At 49.6% G+C, this 17404-nt stretch overlaps 2 protein-coding genes across 11 annotated transcripts in view; one reads left to right on the forward strand and one right to left on the reverse strand.

The window, feature by feature from the left end:
* The window catches only part of ASH1L (ASH1 like histone lysine methyltransferase), a 206190-nt gene extending 200101 nt beyond the window's left edge, over positions 1–6089 (forward strand). For all 4 annotated transcript variants that reach the window (XM_082650630.1, XM_082650633.1, XM_082650631.1 and 1 more), the window contains 4 exons: positions 240–406; positions 1623–1663; positions 2635–2936; positions 3567–6089. In XM_082650630.1, coding sequence (XP_082506756.1) covers positions 240–406; positions 1623–1663; positions 2635–2936; positions 3567–3658 — 602 coding nt within the window. In that variant the 3' untranslated portion in view covers positions 3659–6089. The remainder of the gene's footprint in view (positions 1–239; positions 407–1622; positions 1664–2634; positions 2937–3566) is intronic.
* A 1702-nt stretch (positions 6090–7791) lies between these two features.
* Positions 7792–16807, reverse strand: RUSC1 (RUN and SH3 domain containing 1; the record flags this gene model as incomplete). Of its 7 annotated transcripts, none has more annotated exons than XM_082656543.1 (10): positions 7792–9080; positions 10586–10714; positions 11436–11985; positions 12670–12716; positions 12909–13014; positions 13103–13277; positions 13402–13478; positions 13648–13746; positions 14754–15164; positions 15442–16807. In XM_082656543.1, 10 exons carry the CDS (start codon positions 16805–16807, stop codon positions 8912–8914), a joined length of 3129 nt encoding a protein of 1042 aa, XP_082512669.1. In that variant the 3' UTR covers positions 7792–8911. The 7 variants fall into 7 exon arrangements, with proteins under 7 accessions (XP_082512669.1, XP_082512670.1, XP_082512672.1 ...); XM_082656544.1 differs by having other exon boundaries at positions 13396–13478; XM_082656546.1 differs by lacking the exon at positions 14754–15164 and having other exon boundaries at positions 11436–11667.
* Between the last annotated feature and the right edge of the window lie 597 nt (positions 16808–17404).

Genomic DNA, 17404 nt, shown 5'->3' on the forward strand with positions numbered 1-17404 from the left:
CATCCTATAGAATGCCCTTCAACTCTTAGATTCCCTTTCCCCTTTTTTTGACACTAATGTCTCCTTTCTTCTGAAATCACCAAATGCTTAGTTGTTCCCCCTCTCAAAACAGCTACCATGTTTCCCTCTTAGGGGTCTCACTGCTCTCCCAATGGTATGTGAGGGGCAGCTCAGGGTGAGGGAAGGGGAAGTAGGAAGGGGAAGTAGGGAGGGTTCTTTAACAGTGTTTGGACTCATAGGGAGACCCAAAGGAGTGAAGGAGCAAGATGTGTACATCTGTGATTATCGGCTTGACAAGTCAGCACACCTGTTTTACAAGATCCACCGGAACCGCTATCCCGTCTGCACCAAACCCTATGCCTTTGATCACTTCCCCAAGAAGCTCACTCCTAAAAGAGATTTTTCAGTAAGTCCCCTTCCTCTCTTCACTGTACGTGTCAGGACAATCTAGTTCATGCATGGAATTCACAGAGTGAGCATTTTCAAGTGGCTCTCTGCTTCTTCATCCTGTTTCCATCCCATACTGGAAAACTCCCTCTCTATTTGGTATGTTTGAGCAGCAAAAATGCATTTATTCTGCATTTCCTGGCATGGGCTGTGCCTCAGGGAATTGTTGTTATACTTCAGTTAGGTTTCCCTCTTTTTTCTCTCTCACCTGTTTACAGTCTTTGCCCTTGAGCCCCATAGCATAGTTTTTCGTTATGTTTTTCACACCCATAATATTGAGAAACAAAAAGAATATCAGTAACATTGAGAAACCTTTGGTGAAAATAATTCAGTGCTTTTTCTTTTTTATATCTGGATTTAAAATATAAGACATTATCATTATATAAAATTTGAAAAGTACAGAAGCATTAAGAAGAAAAAATTGTTTATTATCTTACTACACAGAAAATAACTACTGTTAACATTTTCATTTTCAGCCCTTTTCCTATGTGTTATTTTTTCTTTCAAATTGTGAACATATTCCTTCAGTTATATTGTGCCATTTGTCATCATTTCATAAAGGTTTTGGTTATCCATGTATTTGCTATAATGAAACCCTGGACTAAATTCCTCATCCATGAGTCTTTTTTCAGTGGACCTGTCGGAATTCAGAGCTGTCATCCTGGAATGCTTAGAAATAGACTAACCAGAAAGCAAACCTTTATGTTCCTATTTTTCCTAGTATTATTTTTGGATTTCCCTAAATCATATTTATTTTATATTCTTTCTGCCCACCAACAAGCACTGCCTCTCATCTAAAATTCTTTGACTTTGCTTGCTTAGTCAGCAGCTCACTGATCAGCTTTGAAACCCCAACCTTAACTTCTTAAAAGCTGGGATGGGACAAAAAGAATTTTGAGCCTATCCCTTCTACTATCATTCTAGGCTTACAAAATGCTAAAAACCACTGTGGCCTACAGATTATTAGGACTAAACTTCTGACCTTAACACAGTCACCCAACTTAATAAAGGTTTTAGCCCAATAGCCCAGTTATTTTCTTTCTTTATCTCCTTACCTCCCCACCTCCCCACCTCCCCACCTCCCCACCTCCCTTATCCTGAGTTTGCCCCAGATCATCTGTGTCAGCTTTGCCAGCTTCAGCAGTACACTTACCACTTCCATTTCTTCTCTGCAGCCTCATTATGTCCCAGACAACTACAAGAGGAACGGAGGGCGGTGAGTCCCATGGGGGATGTAAGGAGCCTAAGGGATTAACCAATAACTTGAATGGAGCAAGAGAATGACCACCTACCCACTCAGCCCCACACCTGGGATTGGGGAGTCTCTGACAGAGTAGCCCAATATAGTGCCAACAGTAATATAGAAGAACTAGACTTCAGCAGGTGTGGTCTCGTTATGGAGCCTTAGTTGGGGCAGGGAAGGAGATTTGTAAGATTAGAGATAGAGAAGGGGAAGGATTTGGAACAGAACTCCAGACAGATTTGGACAAATCTTTTTTAGGTTTCTGCAAGCTTTCCCTATTACCCCAAGGTGTATCAGCTCTTAGGACTTCTGTCAAGGAACAGAAGTAGCTAGAAGTGCATGGTTTTAACTGAGCAGTTTGGGCTCGTAGTTTTTATTTGTGCTATTTTGTACACAGAGGTGTATTCTTAGAGAAAGTACCGAAGGCTTTTCTTCAATTTCCTTTTCTGTTGAATGGTAGCATAACAATCACTTTACCTACATCAATAGCTTACCATAGGAAATCAACTATATTTCAATATTAGAAAAAGAAAATACCAAATAATAGGTGTGAGAAGAAATTTAGGAAAAGTAAAAACTCGATTTAAATGCTCATTTTAGTTGGACTATTGGTATCACAAGGTTATGCCATACTTCTGTGTACTCATGAAGCAATCAGAACTAGCTATGCGTTTTACCAGCTCTGGTCTATTTTGTGGATTCCTGAAGGAAAGAAGAAAAATTGAATTTTGTAAATAGAAATTAAATTTCAGAGAAAGGTAGTGGTTTTTTTCAAAAAATAATAAAGTGAAGACCATAGCCAAGTTTCTTACCTCTTGAGCCAAGGCTCTAACAGCTAGACTGCAGGATCTCAAGCCATCTCGAGATCTTTTCCCATCATTCCCCTTCCATCCCCAAGTGCCCTCCTTAGCCTTCCTCTCTAAATTCACATATCTTTCTGGCAGATCATCCTGGAAGTCTGAGCGCTCAAAGCCACCCCTAAAAGACCTGGGCCAAGAGGATGATGCTCTGCCCTTGATTGAAGAGGTTCTGGCCAGTCAGGAGCAAGCAGCCAATGAGATGCCCAGCCTGGAGGAGCCAGAACGGGAGGGGGCCACTGCTGAAGTCAGTGAGGGTGAAAAAAAAACAGAGGAAAGTAGGCAAGAACCCCAAGTAGCTTGTACCCCTGAGGAACGACGGCATAGTCAACGGGAACGACTCAACCAGATCTTGCTCAATCTCCTTGAAAAAATCCCTGGGAAAAATGGTAAGGAGAAACAGGCTCATCTCTAGGGTTTAAGATAAATGGGAAATCAGCAGAGAGGGAATGAAAAAGAGCAACTTCTAATTGCTTGCTTAGATTGGAAAATATTCTTTAAAAATGGTAGTTCTGGGACTTCCCTGGTGGTCCAGTGGGTAAGCCTCCGTGCTCCTAATACAGGGGGCGTCGGTTCAGTCCCTGGTCAGGGAACTAGATCCCACGTGGATGCCGCAACTAAGACCCGGCACAGCCAAAATAAATAAACTTTTAAAAAAAGGAACAGTTATTGGGAATTCCCTGGCAGTCCAGTGGTTAGGGCTCAGCGCTTCCACTGCAGGGGGCATGGGTTCGATCCCTGGTCGGGGAACTAAAATCCCACATGCTGCACAGCATGGCCAAAAAAATGATACAGTTCTTTCATGGACCCGTGTTTAGTTATATCTTGGGAATGAAACTGGGAGGTGAGAGGATCTCCTCCCTGGAGAACAGCTTATTTCATTTGGGGCTGGAGAAGGCCTAAATTGCTTATAGGTCAGAAATGGAACCATTGAATTCCTGTGATCTCCTGAGAGCTCAAATCTGGAATAAGGAGTTGGGAGGGTAGTATTTGATGAGCCTCCTTGGTTCTGTTTTCAGCCATCGATGTGACCTACTTGCTGGAGGAAGGATCAGGCAGGAAACTTCGAAGGCGTACTTTGTTTATCCCAGAAAACAGCTTTCGGAAGTGAACCTCAAAGAATGAGAACCTCAAGCATCTGGGATCCAGTGGAGCTAACAGTCCTGCCTCCTGTTCTCTGAGTGTAGACAGGGGTGGGAAGGGTCCGTCCAGCAAGGGGAATGGGGCCATGTCATTGACATTAGGTACTTAGTAAACCTTGGAGCTAGTGGAGAGGAAGAGGAAGGGGATCTGTCTAAACAGTTCAGTTTAACTTGTTTTCCTCTCCATTGCTTCACCCTGAGGGTTAATAATGTAGGGTGGAGGGCAGAGCACATTGGGGATGACCAGAATCTTTTGGTACTTTACAGCACTTGACCCTGCCCACAGCTTGGGTTTTTCTGTGTCATCCTCTGATCCTGTAGGCATTGCTAAGAAGCTGCTTCCTATACCCAGGTATAACTCAAACTCCAAAGGGATAGGGCCAGGATCCCCACCCCTACCCTGTCTGTTCTCTATAGGCTCCAAGAGCTACCCGAGACGTAAAACAGAAACAGTAGCTGGGCCTTGTTCCAAATCCCTGACTAGGAAAAGTTTCTCTCTCCTCTTTTGCCCAACCAGGTCAAAGTAAAATGTGAGTTGACAACTCAAAGCACTTGTAACTGCTGCCCCCTCCCTACCTCTACTCCCCCAAATGGAATCATGGAATAGGGAAGGCCCCCATGGGGTCAGAAGGGCACAGTACTTATTGTAACTATTTTTGTTTTAACCTTCATAACCTGCCGAACATATTTTTTTCTAATGAGAAGCCCAGGCCCCCGCCAGCACACGTGCTGTTTATGCGCTATGGTTCTTGTGTGTCTGCTGTGCTGTGCGAATGGAGATTCATTTCAAAGAAAAATCATTTTAAAACCTACATAAAAATGAACTCTAACCACCCCCCAACAAAAGTCACTACATAAACTGTTGAGCAGTATTCACCTATCAGAGTATTTGTTGTGAGTGTAGATTATCAATTGAAAACACTACTTCTTGTTTTACTTGTACAGTTTTCAATGTCCATCTCTTAAAGAGACAGTGTATTCTCCCCACCCCTAGTTCCATCTTTCCTCCACCTTCCTGATGACTTCATCTTCAGGAGGGATATCCAGGGTGTCACCTTCCTTCCCATTCTCTTGACCAGAAGTTACCAGATAATACTGTCTCTTTAAAAATAAAATTTAAAAAGCTTTGCTTTGTTGTCTTTTCAGACAGACATATGCATATACGTTTTAGGTGTTCTTATAAGAGAAAAGATGGTTTTTAAATGTGCCAAGTTGTGTGTGTATATATATATGTATGTATATATATATATATATATCTGCTGCGTGATTAGTAAGCAATACAATAGTTAAACATTTTCCCATTACTTTTTTCTAATATTGGACCAATGCTCTCCTAATTGTACATTTCCTCTTATGATGACGACGCTCTGACTTGTTTAGGTAGAAACATTGACCACCTTCCATTCCATTGAATCTTTCTTTTTCTCCTTTCTGTGTCAATCTTGAGGAAAAAACAAAAAAAACAAAAGAGACAGGGGATGCCAAAGATCCCCTTGAGCAGAGAAAAAGCAGAATAAATATTTTATTAAAGAAAAAAGAGAATTAAGAAAATAGTTTGGAGTATTTTCTTACTGTAGAGAAGCACTGTACATTACTAAGAGACCTGGGTATAAGATACTCACGTGTGGAGCTGGGAAAATCGCATGTCCAAGCCCGTTTGAGTGGTTTCTTTTGGTTTTCATTGCAGGGAGCCGGGTGGGAGGGAGGTGGGAATAGGGGCACTTTGGGGGTCTCCTTTTAGTCAAAGCAGGAAAATGACAAGAAAGAGATTAAAATTCAATATTTCCTTTAATAGTGTTAAACACTAAAATTTTAAAAAAGACGAAAAAAGAAAAAAAAACTTTGTAAAATGCGAGAACAGAAGCAAAAGACACTACGCTCTGTCATTTTATCTTTCTTTTGTTGAAAGACTAAAAACTGAAATGTTTTTTAGACAATCAAATGTTAGGTAAGTGCAAAAACTTGTTTTTTCTTACTGGTGTAGAAATTAATGCCTTTTTTTATTTTTCGGTTGTTTTATAATAACGAATAAAAAGAACCCCCTAGCTGCCAGGCGGGTTTTGGTGTTTGAAATGCGGGGCAAAGCACTACATCACTGCAAATAGATACAGAGTTAGTCTGCATGTCTGTAGGCTGTGTGATTGCGGAAAATATAAATGCTGCTAATATATTTCCTTTTTACAAAAGCATATCTAAATAGATGATTGTTTTGATGTTAATCTTTGTAAATTATGTATTACCAATTTTAACATTGGATGTAATTGCATAAAAAGCTTGCATCTCAATCCTTGAAAGTCTAGTATTAAATGGAAAAAACTTTTCCTAACTACAGAGTGATGAGCTTGCTATTTTTTTCCTCTTCCTATCCTCCAGTTGTCTTTCAGGATCTTCTCCATCGTGTTTCCAAAGAGATCTGTTTAAAACCACATCATCAGCATCCTGGGCCCCACGTGGGCACGCTAACTGCTGTTGACTATCAGATAAAGCCATTTCCTCAATATTACAATCTTTTTGGTCTGGGACCAGCCTAGCCAATCAACATAATAATCTTCTACACCTCTACCCCTTGTAACACATAGACATCATAAGTTTATGCTACATTTTCTAGGCCACTATGTTAGACCATTTCCACTGTAAGCAATTTACACGTATTCATTTATTTAGTCTTCACAACAGCCTTTTTGGTTGGTACCAAAACCAAATTTTATAGATGAGGAAACTGAAGCAACAGAGAGGTTAAGTAACTCACCCAAGATCTTGTAGCTAGTTAATCCTCATAATAGCCCTCTGTAGTTACTATACCCATTTTTGTAGAAGCAAAAACTGAAGCTCTGGAAGGTTAAGTATAACTTGCCAAAGATCACCTAGTAACTAGTGTTGGAGCCAGAACTCCAAAATCTTTATGTTCATCTGCAAATAGGAAAGTGTCAGAAATAGCCAAAGCATGATCCTACTAAGGAAGATAAATCCATTCCTGCCAACAACCGAAAGACCTAACAAAATCTTGCCCCAGACAGGAGTCAGACATTTAGGGTTTGAGTCAGCTAGACTATAGTTGCTCGGAAGCATCAAGACAGTTGACTGCAAGAGCTCAATCTCCACTCCTACAAGAACTTGGGGTTCGTCCCACTATCACACAACAGTCTATTCATGGCTGCAAAAACAATACATTAGTAGTTTTTTTAATCTTTAATTTTTTAACCTTTAATATCCCTTTAATACCTACTTACAGCTGTTCTATTCTAGATAATATGTAATGATAATAGTACAAAACTAATTTCATATCAATGTTTGTCCTATCTCAAGATGTCCTGCAAGGAGGTCCCCTGTTCTGTTACCTGAGAACCATTAGGCTCCAACTGCCAATATCACCATATCTCACTGATGCTCTGACAGTATTGTTCTATGACTCCTCCCACTTTTGAGGATTACCCACTATAAAACCAGGCACATAGGGATAGGAGTCAGGAAAAGGAGAGGGCAGGTTGAATCACAGGAAATTAAAGCTCTATATCAGTAAAGGATTTCTAAAACTTTAGAATCATGCCCCCCCACAAAGATTACTCTGTAGATCTCACTTTAAGAAATATTGGTCCCAAAGTCATCTTTTATATCTACTCTTTTATAAATTAAAACTTTATAAAAACAGAACTTCTTTTTGCAGGAGTAATTTGCAATTGAAGACGCATCATAAACTTGAGTACTCCCGCTCTTAAGAATATAACTATGAATTCCCAGAGGCTCTCAGAATCCAGTTTGAAAAACATCACCCTAGAAAACACCTGAAACGCAAACTAAGGTCCAAAACTGAGAGGGCTGCCAAACACAAAAAGCAAAATTAAAGCAAGGAGCAGATGAATAACATAAATTGGCCAGGAATGGGGAGCATTAAATCTTAGAAAATGGCAAAAGTATGAGACATCTGATTCTAACCAACCCTGCCCCTGAGTATTTCCAAAGCTTCAGATCTAAGATTTTTATTTCCTCAAGTCCTTTCTCCTAACACCAGCCCATTGTGCTCTTAACCAAGTTCCCAAAGATGAAGGAAAACTTAAAATTTCTTTCCTCTGTTTCACCTCATAGTTCTCAGCTTCTCCCTGACTTTCCTGTTGCCTGGTTATAATTATAGCTTTCTATTCTTCTAACCTTTTAGTGATTCTCCTCTAGGCAATCATTTATAGTGATTTCCAGCCCCATCCTCCAAGCTCTAGAGCATTTAGCTATTCTCATTTCAAAGGCCTGAAACTCATTAACTCCTAACAAAGTAATAGATGTTAAGTTATTATGCTTCCTAAAATTATAGCACCACAGAATGGTGATATTAAATAGAAAAAAAATGTGTCCCTTCTTAAAACCTTTTAATCCTTCCCATCACCTCAGATAGTCTAAGTACAATTTCATGGACTAAGTCTTCCCATCTTTCCCATATCTCCTCAGGCTCCTACCATATCAGTCTCACCAAGCAAAGATATCAAGTCTCAGGCTAGAGAGGCACCTCCTGCAAGTCAGGCACCAATTGGGGACTACTTCATCATTCCTAAGGGAACAGAAAGAACTAGACCTGGGCTAGGAAGGAAGCATCTCCCTTGGGCGCCCCATAATATGGCCTCCCTCCCCTCCCCCCTAGCCTATGTCCTGAAACCGACAGTGACAGACACGTTCAACTCCCACTCTTTATTGGGACAAAGGAAGAAGAAGGCAGACCGACACCACAGGCCCACCCGCCAGGGGTGTCCAGACTTCAGCACCTAGTACAGCATGAGTATATCATAAATACAGGCAACATGGGATGGGTGAAGTGGGTAAAGTTTCCATACACAGGAAGAAGCCTAGAGGCCCTTCTAGTCTTGGAAACTGAGGCATACACTGCACTGCCACAGTCTACTTACAGATGAAAAAGATAGAGGGGGGCGAGATTTGCATTTTGCAGATAGGGAGCTATTCCCTACTGCGGGTTGGAAAGAGGAAAGAGATTGCATGGAGGGAAATGCCTTTTTATACATCTGGAAGAAGAGCAGATTTCACCTTATAGATGGGTATGGGAGGGAAGGAGGAAAGTTTATTTTACATGTTAGCAGAAATGGATGTGGGAGGAAAGTGTCATTTTGTAGACAGGGAAAGTACTTCGGGGATGATCAGTTTACATGGGGGAGAGCTCACAGGCCATTCCATTCCCAGGTGACAGGAGGGAGAGAGGTGCAGGAAAGGAAAAGGTCCTAGGCCTAGAGAACAAGAGAGGTGTACCCCACAGGCACCAGCCCCTCCACTCCATCCTTCCCACAGCGGAGCCAGTCCTCATCCACAGTCGCGATGACATGCAGCACTTCCCCATGCCGGAAGCTCAGCTGGTCAGGTCCTGCAGCATTGTGGTCACAGAGAGCTCGGACTGCCCTATAAGGAGCCAGAGGGAGATGCTGGGATGAAGTGAGGCAGGGGTGCCCAGCTGTCCCTAGCCTCACCTTCCCACTGTATGGTATGTCCCCGTTGGTTCAGCTCAGTAAACATCAGTTGGGCTCTGGAAGAGACATGGGGACCACATGTTGATTCTATTTGGGCCCCCAGCCCTCTCCTGAGCTCCAAACCCACTCTTTAGCTGCTTATTTGATGCAATTTGCACTTCTCTGGTGCTTCAAATTCAACATATGCAAACAAAATGACTCATCTTAACCCTCCAAACCAGTCCCCTTGTGTCCCCTATAGTGGTAAATGGCATCACCTTCCACCCAGTTGCTCCTGGCAAAAACCAGGCTGTCTCAGTCTTTATATCCAGTCGATCACCAAAACCTGTTTGATGTTTGTATCTCCCACCACTTTATATATCTTTCTCTTCAACCCCACTGCCATTGTCCTCATTTAGGCCTCTCTACTCTTTCTCTGGACCATTGGTATATGATCTAACTGGTGTGCCTGAACCTTGACAACCCTGTCCAGCTCCATTCTCCAAACAGCAGTCAGAGCTGTTTAAGTCTAAAACTTAAAACTAGCAAGCCTGTTGTCACCAGACTTCAGACCCTTCAATGGCTCCCACTGCCTTGGAGTGATGTCCAGATTTCTTAGCTGGCCTACTGAAGCCATCAACCTCCCTAACACCACTGCCAGCATCCTCCACTCCAGCCACAACTAATCATGTACTCATAGTTCCTCACTTACCACACCTGGGCTTCTCCACCTTTGCATCCTGTTCCTTCAGATGCACACCCACACCATCACTAGGCCTTCTCTGAGTCCCCAGACCTGGGGAAGAAGCCCTGTCTCTATGGCTCCAAAGGACTCAGTCTTCCTTTCCTAGAGTCTTTCCCACACAGAATTGTAAATGCTCGTTTATTCACTGGTATCCCCACTGGAATACAAGCTCCTTGTGGGCAGGGACTCCAACAGGTTTTCCTTTGCATTCCCTCCCCCAGCATAATGCTAAGCACATAGTAAGTACCTGAAAAGTAATCGAATGGAAAATCAAGAAGCCTAATTCAATGGATTGAGAGAACCGAAGCCAGACCCTAAAGTCAACGCAGCCCCTCATACCAAATTAGAAGACCCCTCTAAAGAGAAGAACAGTGCCCCAGTGGACACACGTGTGCATTCGTATACACATAACATAATAAAAGTTACCACTAACTGGGCACCTTCTGTGTGCCAAATGCTTTTATATTGAATAAAAGCACGTTTAGTCTTCATGACAACCATAACAAAAGTATAAATTATCCTCTTTTTACAGAGAAAGAAACTAAGGTTCAGAGAAATTAGTGTCACACCAATAATAAATAGCAAAGATGCAACGCAAACCAAGCACTGACTTTACAGCCCAAGGCCGTTTACACCGCCTCCCATCCACTCTGTGAAGACAGAAAAACACATAGGTATAACACGCACACCACTTTCTCCCCGACCCTCCTTACCTGTGGGTCTGCGCTGTGCTGGGTGCCGAGACCTCAAGTTCCTTAGGAGAAGAGGGAGTCTCGGGAGGTGCCCCCCGCTTCACCAGAGCCAACACACTCACGGTCGGGGGCAGCCAGCTGGATGGTCTCCTGGAGGAAAGGATGCAGGGTCACAGAGGTCAACCCACCTCCATAAAAAGAACCCAAGTACCCAGGACTTTGGAGGGAGGAAGAGGCTGAGGGACGCAACTGTGGTTCAAAAGAGGTCAGGATTGGTCACTGCTGACGGCAGAGTGGCAGTTGTGGGACAGTTACCTTTAGGGTGACTAGGGAGGTGACAACGAACGTCTACAACACCAAAAACTACAAAGGGACCTATGGAACCAGCAGGCTTAGATCCAGAGGGTCACTAGAGAGTACCTGAAGCCATTAAAGAGCTACCAATGGTCAAAACCTAGAGCAGGAGTTGGCGAACTTTTTCTTTTTTTCTAAAGGGCCAGAAAGTATTCTTGGCTTTGAGGGCCAAGAGGCAAAATGGACAATATTACGCAGGTATTTACATAACTGTTAAAACTTAACGACTTAAGAATATAACCATTTTTACTTCAGGGCTGTAGAAAAGCCAGACTGTTAACCTCTGACCTAAAGGATCCCTACTGAGTTTCAAATTGGGGTGACTGAGGGAATTCCCTGGTCCAGTGGTTAGGACTCGGCACTTTCACTGCTGGGGCCCAGGTTCTCAATCCCTGGTCCAAGAACTAAGATCCCACAACCTGTGTGGCACGGCCAAAAAAAAAAAAAAACAAATTGGGGTGACTGAGGGCTCTGAGAGGAGATCAGAAGTCATGGAGAGGACCAGGAACCCCATTACCTGGACTTTGGGGCTCCACTCTCAGTTTCTGTGAGGCACCCAGGCACTCCAAACAGTCTCCCCAGCCATACGCCTCTGCCTGGTGCAGCTTCCTCTGCGGGCAGGGACCTCTCCTGTGCGACCTCAGTTGCAGTCCTGTGATGCCTCGATCCCCATCGGGGAAGAGGGAAGCCCTCGGTGCCGCCAGAGGCGTAGACCCGGGAAGCCTGGGTCAGCTGCTCCCACCAGCTGCCTGGGGTAGGAGGGCTTGAGGGGGCCGAAGGGCCTGGAGGGGTCTCCCCAGAAGCCCCCCGGAGGCTCTGGGCCAGCCGACCCCCCCAGTGCAGCATGGCTTGCACAGTCTGCTGCAGGGCTGGAGGCGAGCCTGGGGGGTCAGGGGCCTGAGGCAGGCCCAGGGGCAGGTGGTGGTGGTGCTCAAAAAGCAGGTCCAGGTGGAAGGTGAGCACCGACAACGGCTGCAGCAGGAGCAGCAGCTCCGTGGACAAGGAGGGGCAGCCGCCCTGGGCCAGGGAGAAGAAGCCGGTGGGCAGGTACAGAAGGGACAGCAGGCCTGGGAAAGAGCAGGCTAACATCAGCCCCTGCTCTGGGCCTAGTCCAGAGCATCAGCCCACCAATCAGCGAACATCCTCCCAGGCCTCTTACTATGCTGGGCACTGGGGCAGAGAGAAGGGGACACGGAGGGGTGCAGAGCTGCCACATCCCCGCCTGTGTGGAACCACGGCCTAGAGAGGGAGACACACGTAGAACGTGTGGTGACAAATCTATAACGAAAAGGAGGACTTGAGGGCCATGGGAGCAAAATGGGCGAGCGGGGTGCGGAATGGGGGCGAGTTAGCCCAGTTTGAGGTGGGGGTAGAGCCTCGCTGAAGAAGGACCCAAAGGATGAATGAACGTTAATGAGGAGGCAGGAGGGGCAGGAAGCCCTATTCTAGGTGGAGGGATAGTAAAAATAGGGCCCTGGGGCAGGAAGAACAGGAAAGGAAGACTGTCACAGGACCAGGGAAAGCCCCAGACCTGAAGGCAGCGAGCAGAAGAAGGCAGAGGCCAGATAACCAAGACTTTGAAGGTTACAGTGAGGATTTGGGTCGTTCCTCCTATGGACAATAAGACTCCTTGAAAGAGTTTTAAGCAAGAGAGTAGTAAGATCTGGCACCAGGGGGAACCAACAGAAGAGATCCCTTCCCCCACCGGCCCCAGCCTAGCACCCCCATCCTCTCCCATCTGAGCCTCTGACCTGCATCTTCCTGGAGACTGGAAAACCACAGCTCCAACTGCTTAGTGCTGGGGGAGAGAGGAGGGAACAGAAGTTCAAGGAGGTGGAGGACTCCAGCCCCCTGTGGGTGGAGGATGGGAGATGAGACTGGAAGAGGGAAGGCCTTTTCTGGGGACATGGGGCACCCACCATGTGTCCCACCCATGACACTCCTGCCATCTCCAGGCCATAGGAGGGATGCCAGAAAGAAGGCCACTCACTTGAGGAGGCCCAGGATGAAGGCATGGAAGCGGCTACGGCTGCTTCTTAGCAGGGCCAGACGGCTGACCTGGCCATACAGGGTTCCGAGGGAACGGGCGCTGGAGCCTGAGGACACAGGGCGCAGTCAGCCAGGCCCAGTCCCTGCCCCAGTCCCTGCCCCCACCCGCCCAGCCCCACACTCCTCCCCCTTCACCTGGCTTCACAGACGCCTCCACCACGCTCCAGGGGCTGCTCCGGCGCTGCCCAGTGATGAGGTCTTTCCGGAAAGGCTTCAGCCCGTCGGCCACCAGGGCATGGAGGGCCGGACAAAGGGTGGTCAGCACGAGGTGCCCCACATCTGGGCTCAGACGGCTATCCCCCAACTGGGCCTGGAGGCAGTGCAATGGGCATGGGTCCAGAGATACCTCCAGCCTTCTCCCCGCCGATTGCTCCTGCACCTCAGAGCTACGTTCACCTCCTCAACCCCAACGCCCTTCCCACAGGCACCTTCACCTTCTGCACTAAGTTCCGGGCGGCCCCAAAGTGCGAGATGATTTTATCCACTGAAGCGCTGACAGCTATCAGGAGACCTGGGTGGGGGCCAGGGAAGGGAAGAAGCGTCAAAGCCCTCTGTCTCTCCCTAGGCAAACCCCAAGGGACTTGGAGAGCCCGGTTTACACAATTTGACCCTGAGAGAGGAGGGCCTAAGCGAGGGGAAGTTGATTCCCAAACCAAGGGTCGGAAGTCAGGGTGTCCTACCTTTTTTCTGCTCCTGCAGCTGGCCAGTCCCACTCTGGGCTTCTGCCATCCACAGTCGCTGGTCCCCGGGGACGCCGGTGAACGACCAGGAACTACGGACTGGGGTAAGGGAAGAAGAACGCAGTGACACCGGGGGTTACCCCAAGGACTCCAGGCTTCCACACGGGTCATCTCCCGCGGGTCTGCAGCATCCCTGCCCTTGAAGTCTTGGGAAAGGGAGCACAGGGCTGGGTGGAGCATAGGGCAGCTCGACCCAGGCTCCCAGAGTGAAATCCTGCACATATCTCAGCACTGCCATCCTGCTCCCCACTTCCCGGTTCCTATTTCCCTTCCTCACGGCCCAGCTCCTCGATCCCGGAAGTCCCGACGTGGGGCAGCCGCGCTCACCTCCCGCCTGCCAGGCAGAGGCCTGCAAGGCGGGAGATGACAGGGCGAGGGAAGGGAGGGGCAGCCTTGTGCCCGCCGCCCGGGGCCCTTGTCAGGTCTGCAGGGACCCAAGGAGCACGTGGGGAGCCTGGACCAATGGAAAGACAGACAGACGGGAAAGGAAGGAGAGACAGGGGGAGAGGAGACCCAAGGATTGGGAGGCTGGAAGGCGCCGGAAAGGGGAAACCGGGGTCCTGCGCCAGCATCTCGGAGGAGGGTGCCCGCTGCAGCCCACGTGGGGCTGGCCCCATGGAGAAGGAGTGACCAGAACCCCCTCAGCCAATGAGCTCAGCGAACTTCACCCTCTACCCTTCCCGAGCAAGGTGGGGATCAGGCTCGAACTGCACTGGCCAGAGAATTCCACAGAGGGTGTGACCCAAGGTCCTTACCAATGGACTTGCTGGGACTCCCTTAAACGCATGAAAGCCTGCTAAGCCCGTATCCACTATGCCCGGGCCTCGAGGGAGAGTGGCCGGGCCACGAAGCGGAAAAAGCAGCAACCTTTGCCCAGTACAGGGAGCCAGCAGGGCCAGACTCCCCAGTACCAATGAACTTAGAATCCGCCCAGGTTGAAGGGCAGGACCCAAAATAGGTCTGGGCGAGGATGGGTGGGGCTTTGGAGTGGGCGGGGCAGCCCCGCCTGAGGCGTGGCCCGCGGGGCTGGCCCGGGTCCTTCTTACGTAGCCTGGGAGGAGGCGGTGGGCTCCTGGTCCAGCGAGGGGCCTTCGGCGGACGAGGTGGCCGTGGCAGCGGGGGGGCGGGTACCTGGCGGAGTGGGGAAGCCGCGGCGGGGAAGGTGCTACTTCTGGGAAAGAGCGGGGACAGCAGCAGTGCCAGCTCAGGGCTGGCCAGGCAAGGCAGGTCCCCCCTAGCCGGAGGCGAATAGGCCCCCACCGGGGACAGGCGGACAGGCAGCAGCTGCTCCTCTGGGGGACTCGGCGCCCCCAGTAGCCGCAGCCCAGCGCCGGGCCAGCCGGCCAGAGGCGCCAGGAGCAGAGACCCAGCTGCGGCCGCGCCCCCACCCTCCAACAGGGGGCGCCCGTCAGCCGAGAACCGGAAAACCAGAGGCCGAGGGAGCGGGAGGGGACTGGCTGCAGGCAGGATTGGCGGGGCAGGTGCGGAGGGGAAGGAGGCCAGCGGGATGGGCAGCCAGGCAAGGAGGGGCGGGAGAAAGAGGGAGCAAAGAGTTAGTCCCGTAACCCAAGGACCCACCCAGTTTCCCTTTCCCGGAGCGCTCCGTGGTAGAAGGGGACGGGAAGGATGGGTGACACAGAATGGAGGGGAGACAGGGGGTCGGGTTGGAAGCTTTGGAGGTGTGGGCGAGGCCAAAGCCCAGCCCTCCTCTCGCTACCTCCTGTGGCCTCTTACCCTCAACGCCGGCCTGCGGGCCTGGTTCCTCCGGCTCCTTTGCGGCTGGGGCCTCCTCACCAGCAGCTGGGCTCCCCGCCCTGCCCTCTTCGGGCTGCCCCTCTGCTATGGGCTGCAGCCCAGGTCGGTTCTTCTTCCTCCGTGGAGGGACGGGTGGAGGTGGGGGCCGGGGCGGGACCAAGGACCAGCCAGCTGGGGGGTCTCGGGGCGGGACTGGCGGGGGCGGGGCCCGGCTTCGGGACCTGAGTTCCTTGAAGGTGGTGACTTCCCGGGGAGGCGCCGGGGAGCCACCGAGCGACCCCGTGGGGGGCAGCTCGGTGTCTGGCGAGAAGACGATGAGCCAGTCACTGCGGTCTTTCTTGGCCTGCGGCACGAGGGGCAGCCCTGGGCCCCGCTTGCGCTTCTGGGCCAGCTCGTGGAAGGACGTGATTGTCCGGTGGGGCACCGGCTCCTTGCTGACGTCACTTCTCCATTCCCCATCAGTTTTCCCTGCATCTGTTTTGGAGCCCGTATCAGTTATTCCTGTATTGGTCTTCCAACCGGAGTCGAATTTTCCAGGTTCAGTTTTCCAGCTAGAGTTAATATTCCCATTGACTTTCCAATCAGAGTTATTGTTCTCAGTGATTTTCCAGCCAGCTTCAGTTTTCTCTTTGTCAATTTTCCAAATGGGGTTGATTTTCCAACTGGGTTCGGTTTTCCCAGCATCGATTTTCCCATCATCAGCCTCTAGGAGGTCAGAGGTAGGGAGGTCCTGCTCCTCAGCCTCATCCTCTTCCTCTAGTCCTGGGGAAGGCAGGTCCTGGCAGGTGGTCAGGGCATTGCAGTTGGAGTCCAGGCCAGAGCCAGGTGGAGAGGAAGCTTCAGAGCAGGAATCAGGAGAGCAACAAAAGCTGTCTGGGGAGCAGGCGCCTGGACCTGCAGAAGCCAGTGGGGAGCCTTGCTCCAGAGGAATGATGCTGGGCTGAGGGTGGACATCCTCATTGCCAGGGAGGTCCCTGGAGTAGACCGAGATGGGGGACTCATCAGGGCTAAGATCTGAGCAGGAGCTGAGAGAGGAGGAGCAACCCGGGTCTGAGGGAGAGGCAGCCCCCTCTTCGTCCTGTGCTGGGTCCTGCCGGTTTTCTAGGCCTGGCCCATGCTCCTGGCAACATCGGCAGGGAACGGCTGGGCTGTTGGAATTGGCGTCCACCAAGGTCCCGCTGCAGGGGCCCCGGCTCTCCTTGCCCCCAGTGTCACCTGGGGGAGGGGATGTGCTCAAGGGCCCCTCCCGAAGCTCCGGACGGCGGGACAAGTGCAGGCCCAGAGAGACATGCTGGAGGTGGATGTGGTTGAGGTTGCAGAGTAAAGCCCTCTGAGGGGACAGCATGGTGCCAGCGGCGACGGGATGGCCTCTAGAGAATGAGGAGGAGCAGGCCTCTCACATCCACCTACCTGGCAACCGCAGATGCAGCCCTAGAAGACAGGGATGGTGAAACCCAGCCAGTGAGGGAGCGGGCCGCGGGAAGGACACGGAGGTGACTGACGGCTGGGGCAGGCCTGGAAAGGCGCCTTGGACAATATTTAAATGAGATGCAAATAGACATCGACTGGCCATTAGTTTCCGCTGCAGTGTTTGCAGGTGGAGTCGAATGTAACCCCCCAGGAATGGGGCGGGGAGGGTCAGAGAATGCGGCTGCGCTCTCGATCTCCTTGGAGGTGCAGGGGCTTGGAAAAGAATGGGGCCCAGAATGGACTCCGGGTCCTCTCTGCTGCAATCTGGCTCTGCTCCCCAGCCTGCCCCTCACTCCCAGGGGAAGGGGTCAAGGGACGCCCCGCCCAGATGCTCTGAAATTGGGTGGTGGGGAGGCTCGTCTGGCTGGTTGATGCAGGAAAGGGGCGGGCGTGGGGGAAAGGACGGAGCAGCCGTCATCATGTCAACTCCGCCTGGCAGTTGGGCCAGCCGGCACAGACCCCGAGCTCCGGC

Source organism: Grampus griseus (assembly GCF_964374135.1).
Source record: "Grampus griseus genome assembly, chromosome: 1".
Classification (NCBI taxonomy): Eukaryota; Metazoa; Chordata; class Mammalia; order Artiodactyla; family Delphinidae; genus Grampus; species Grampus griseus.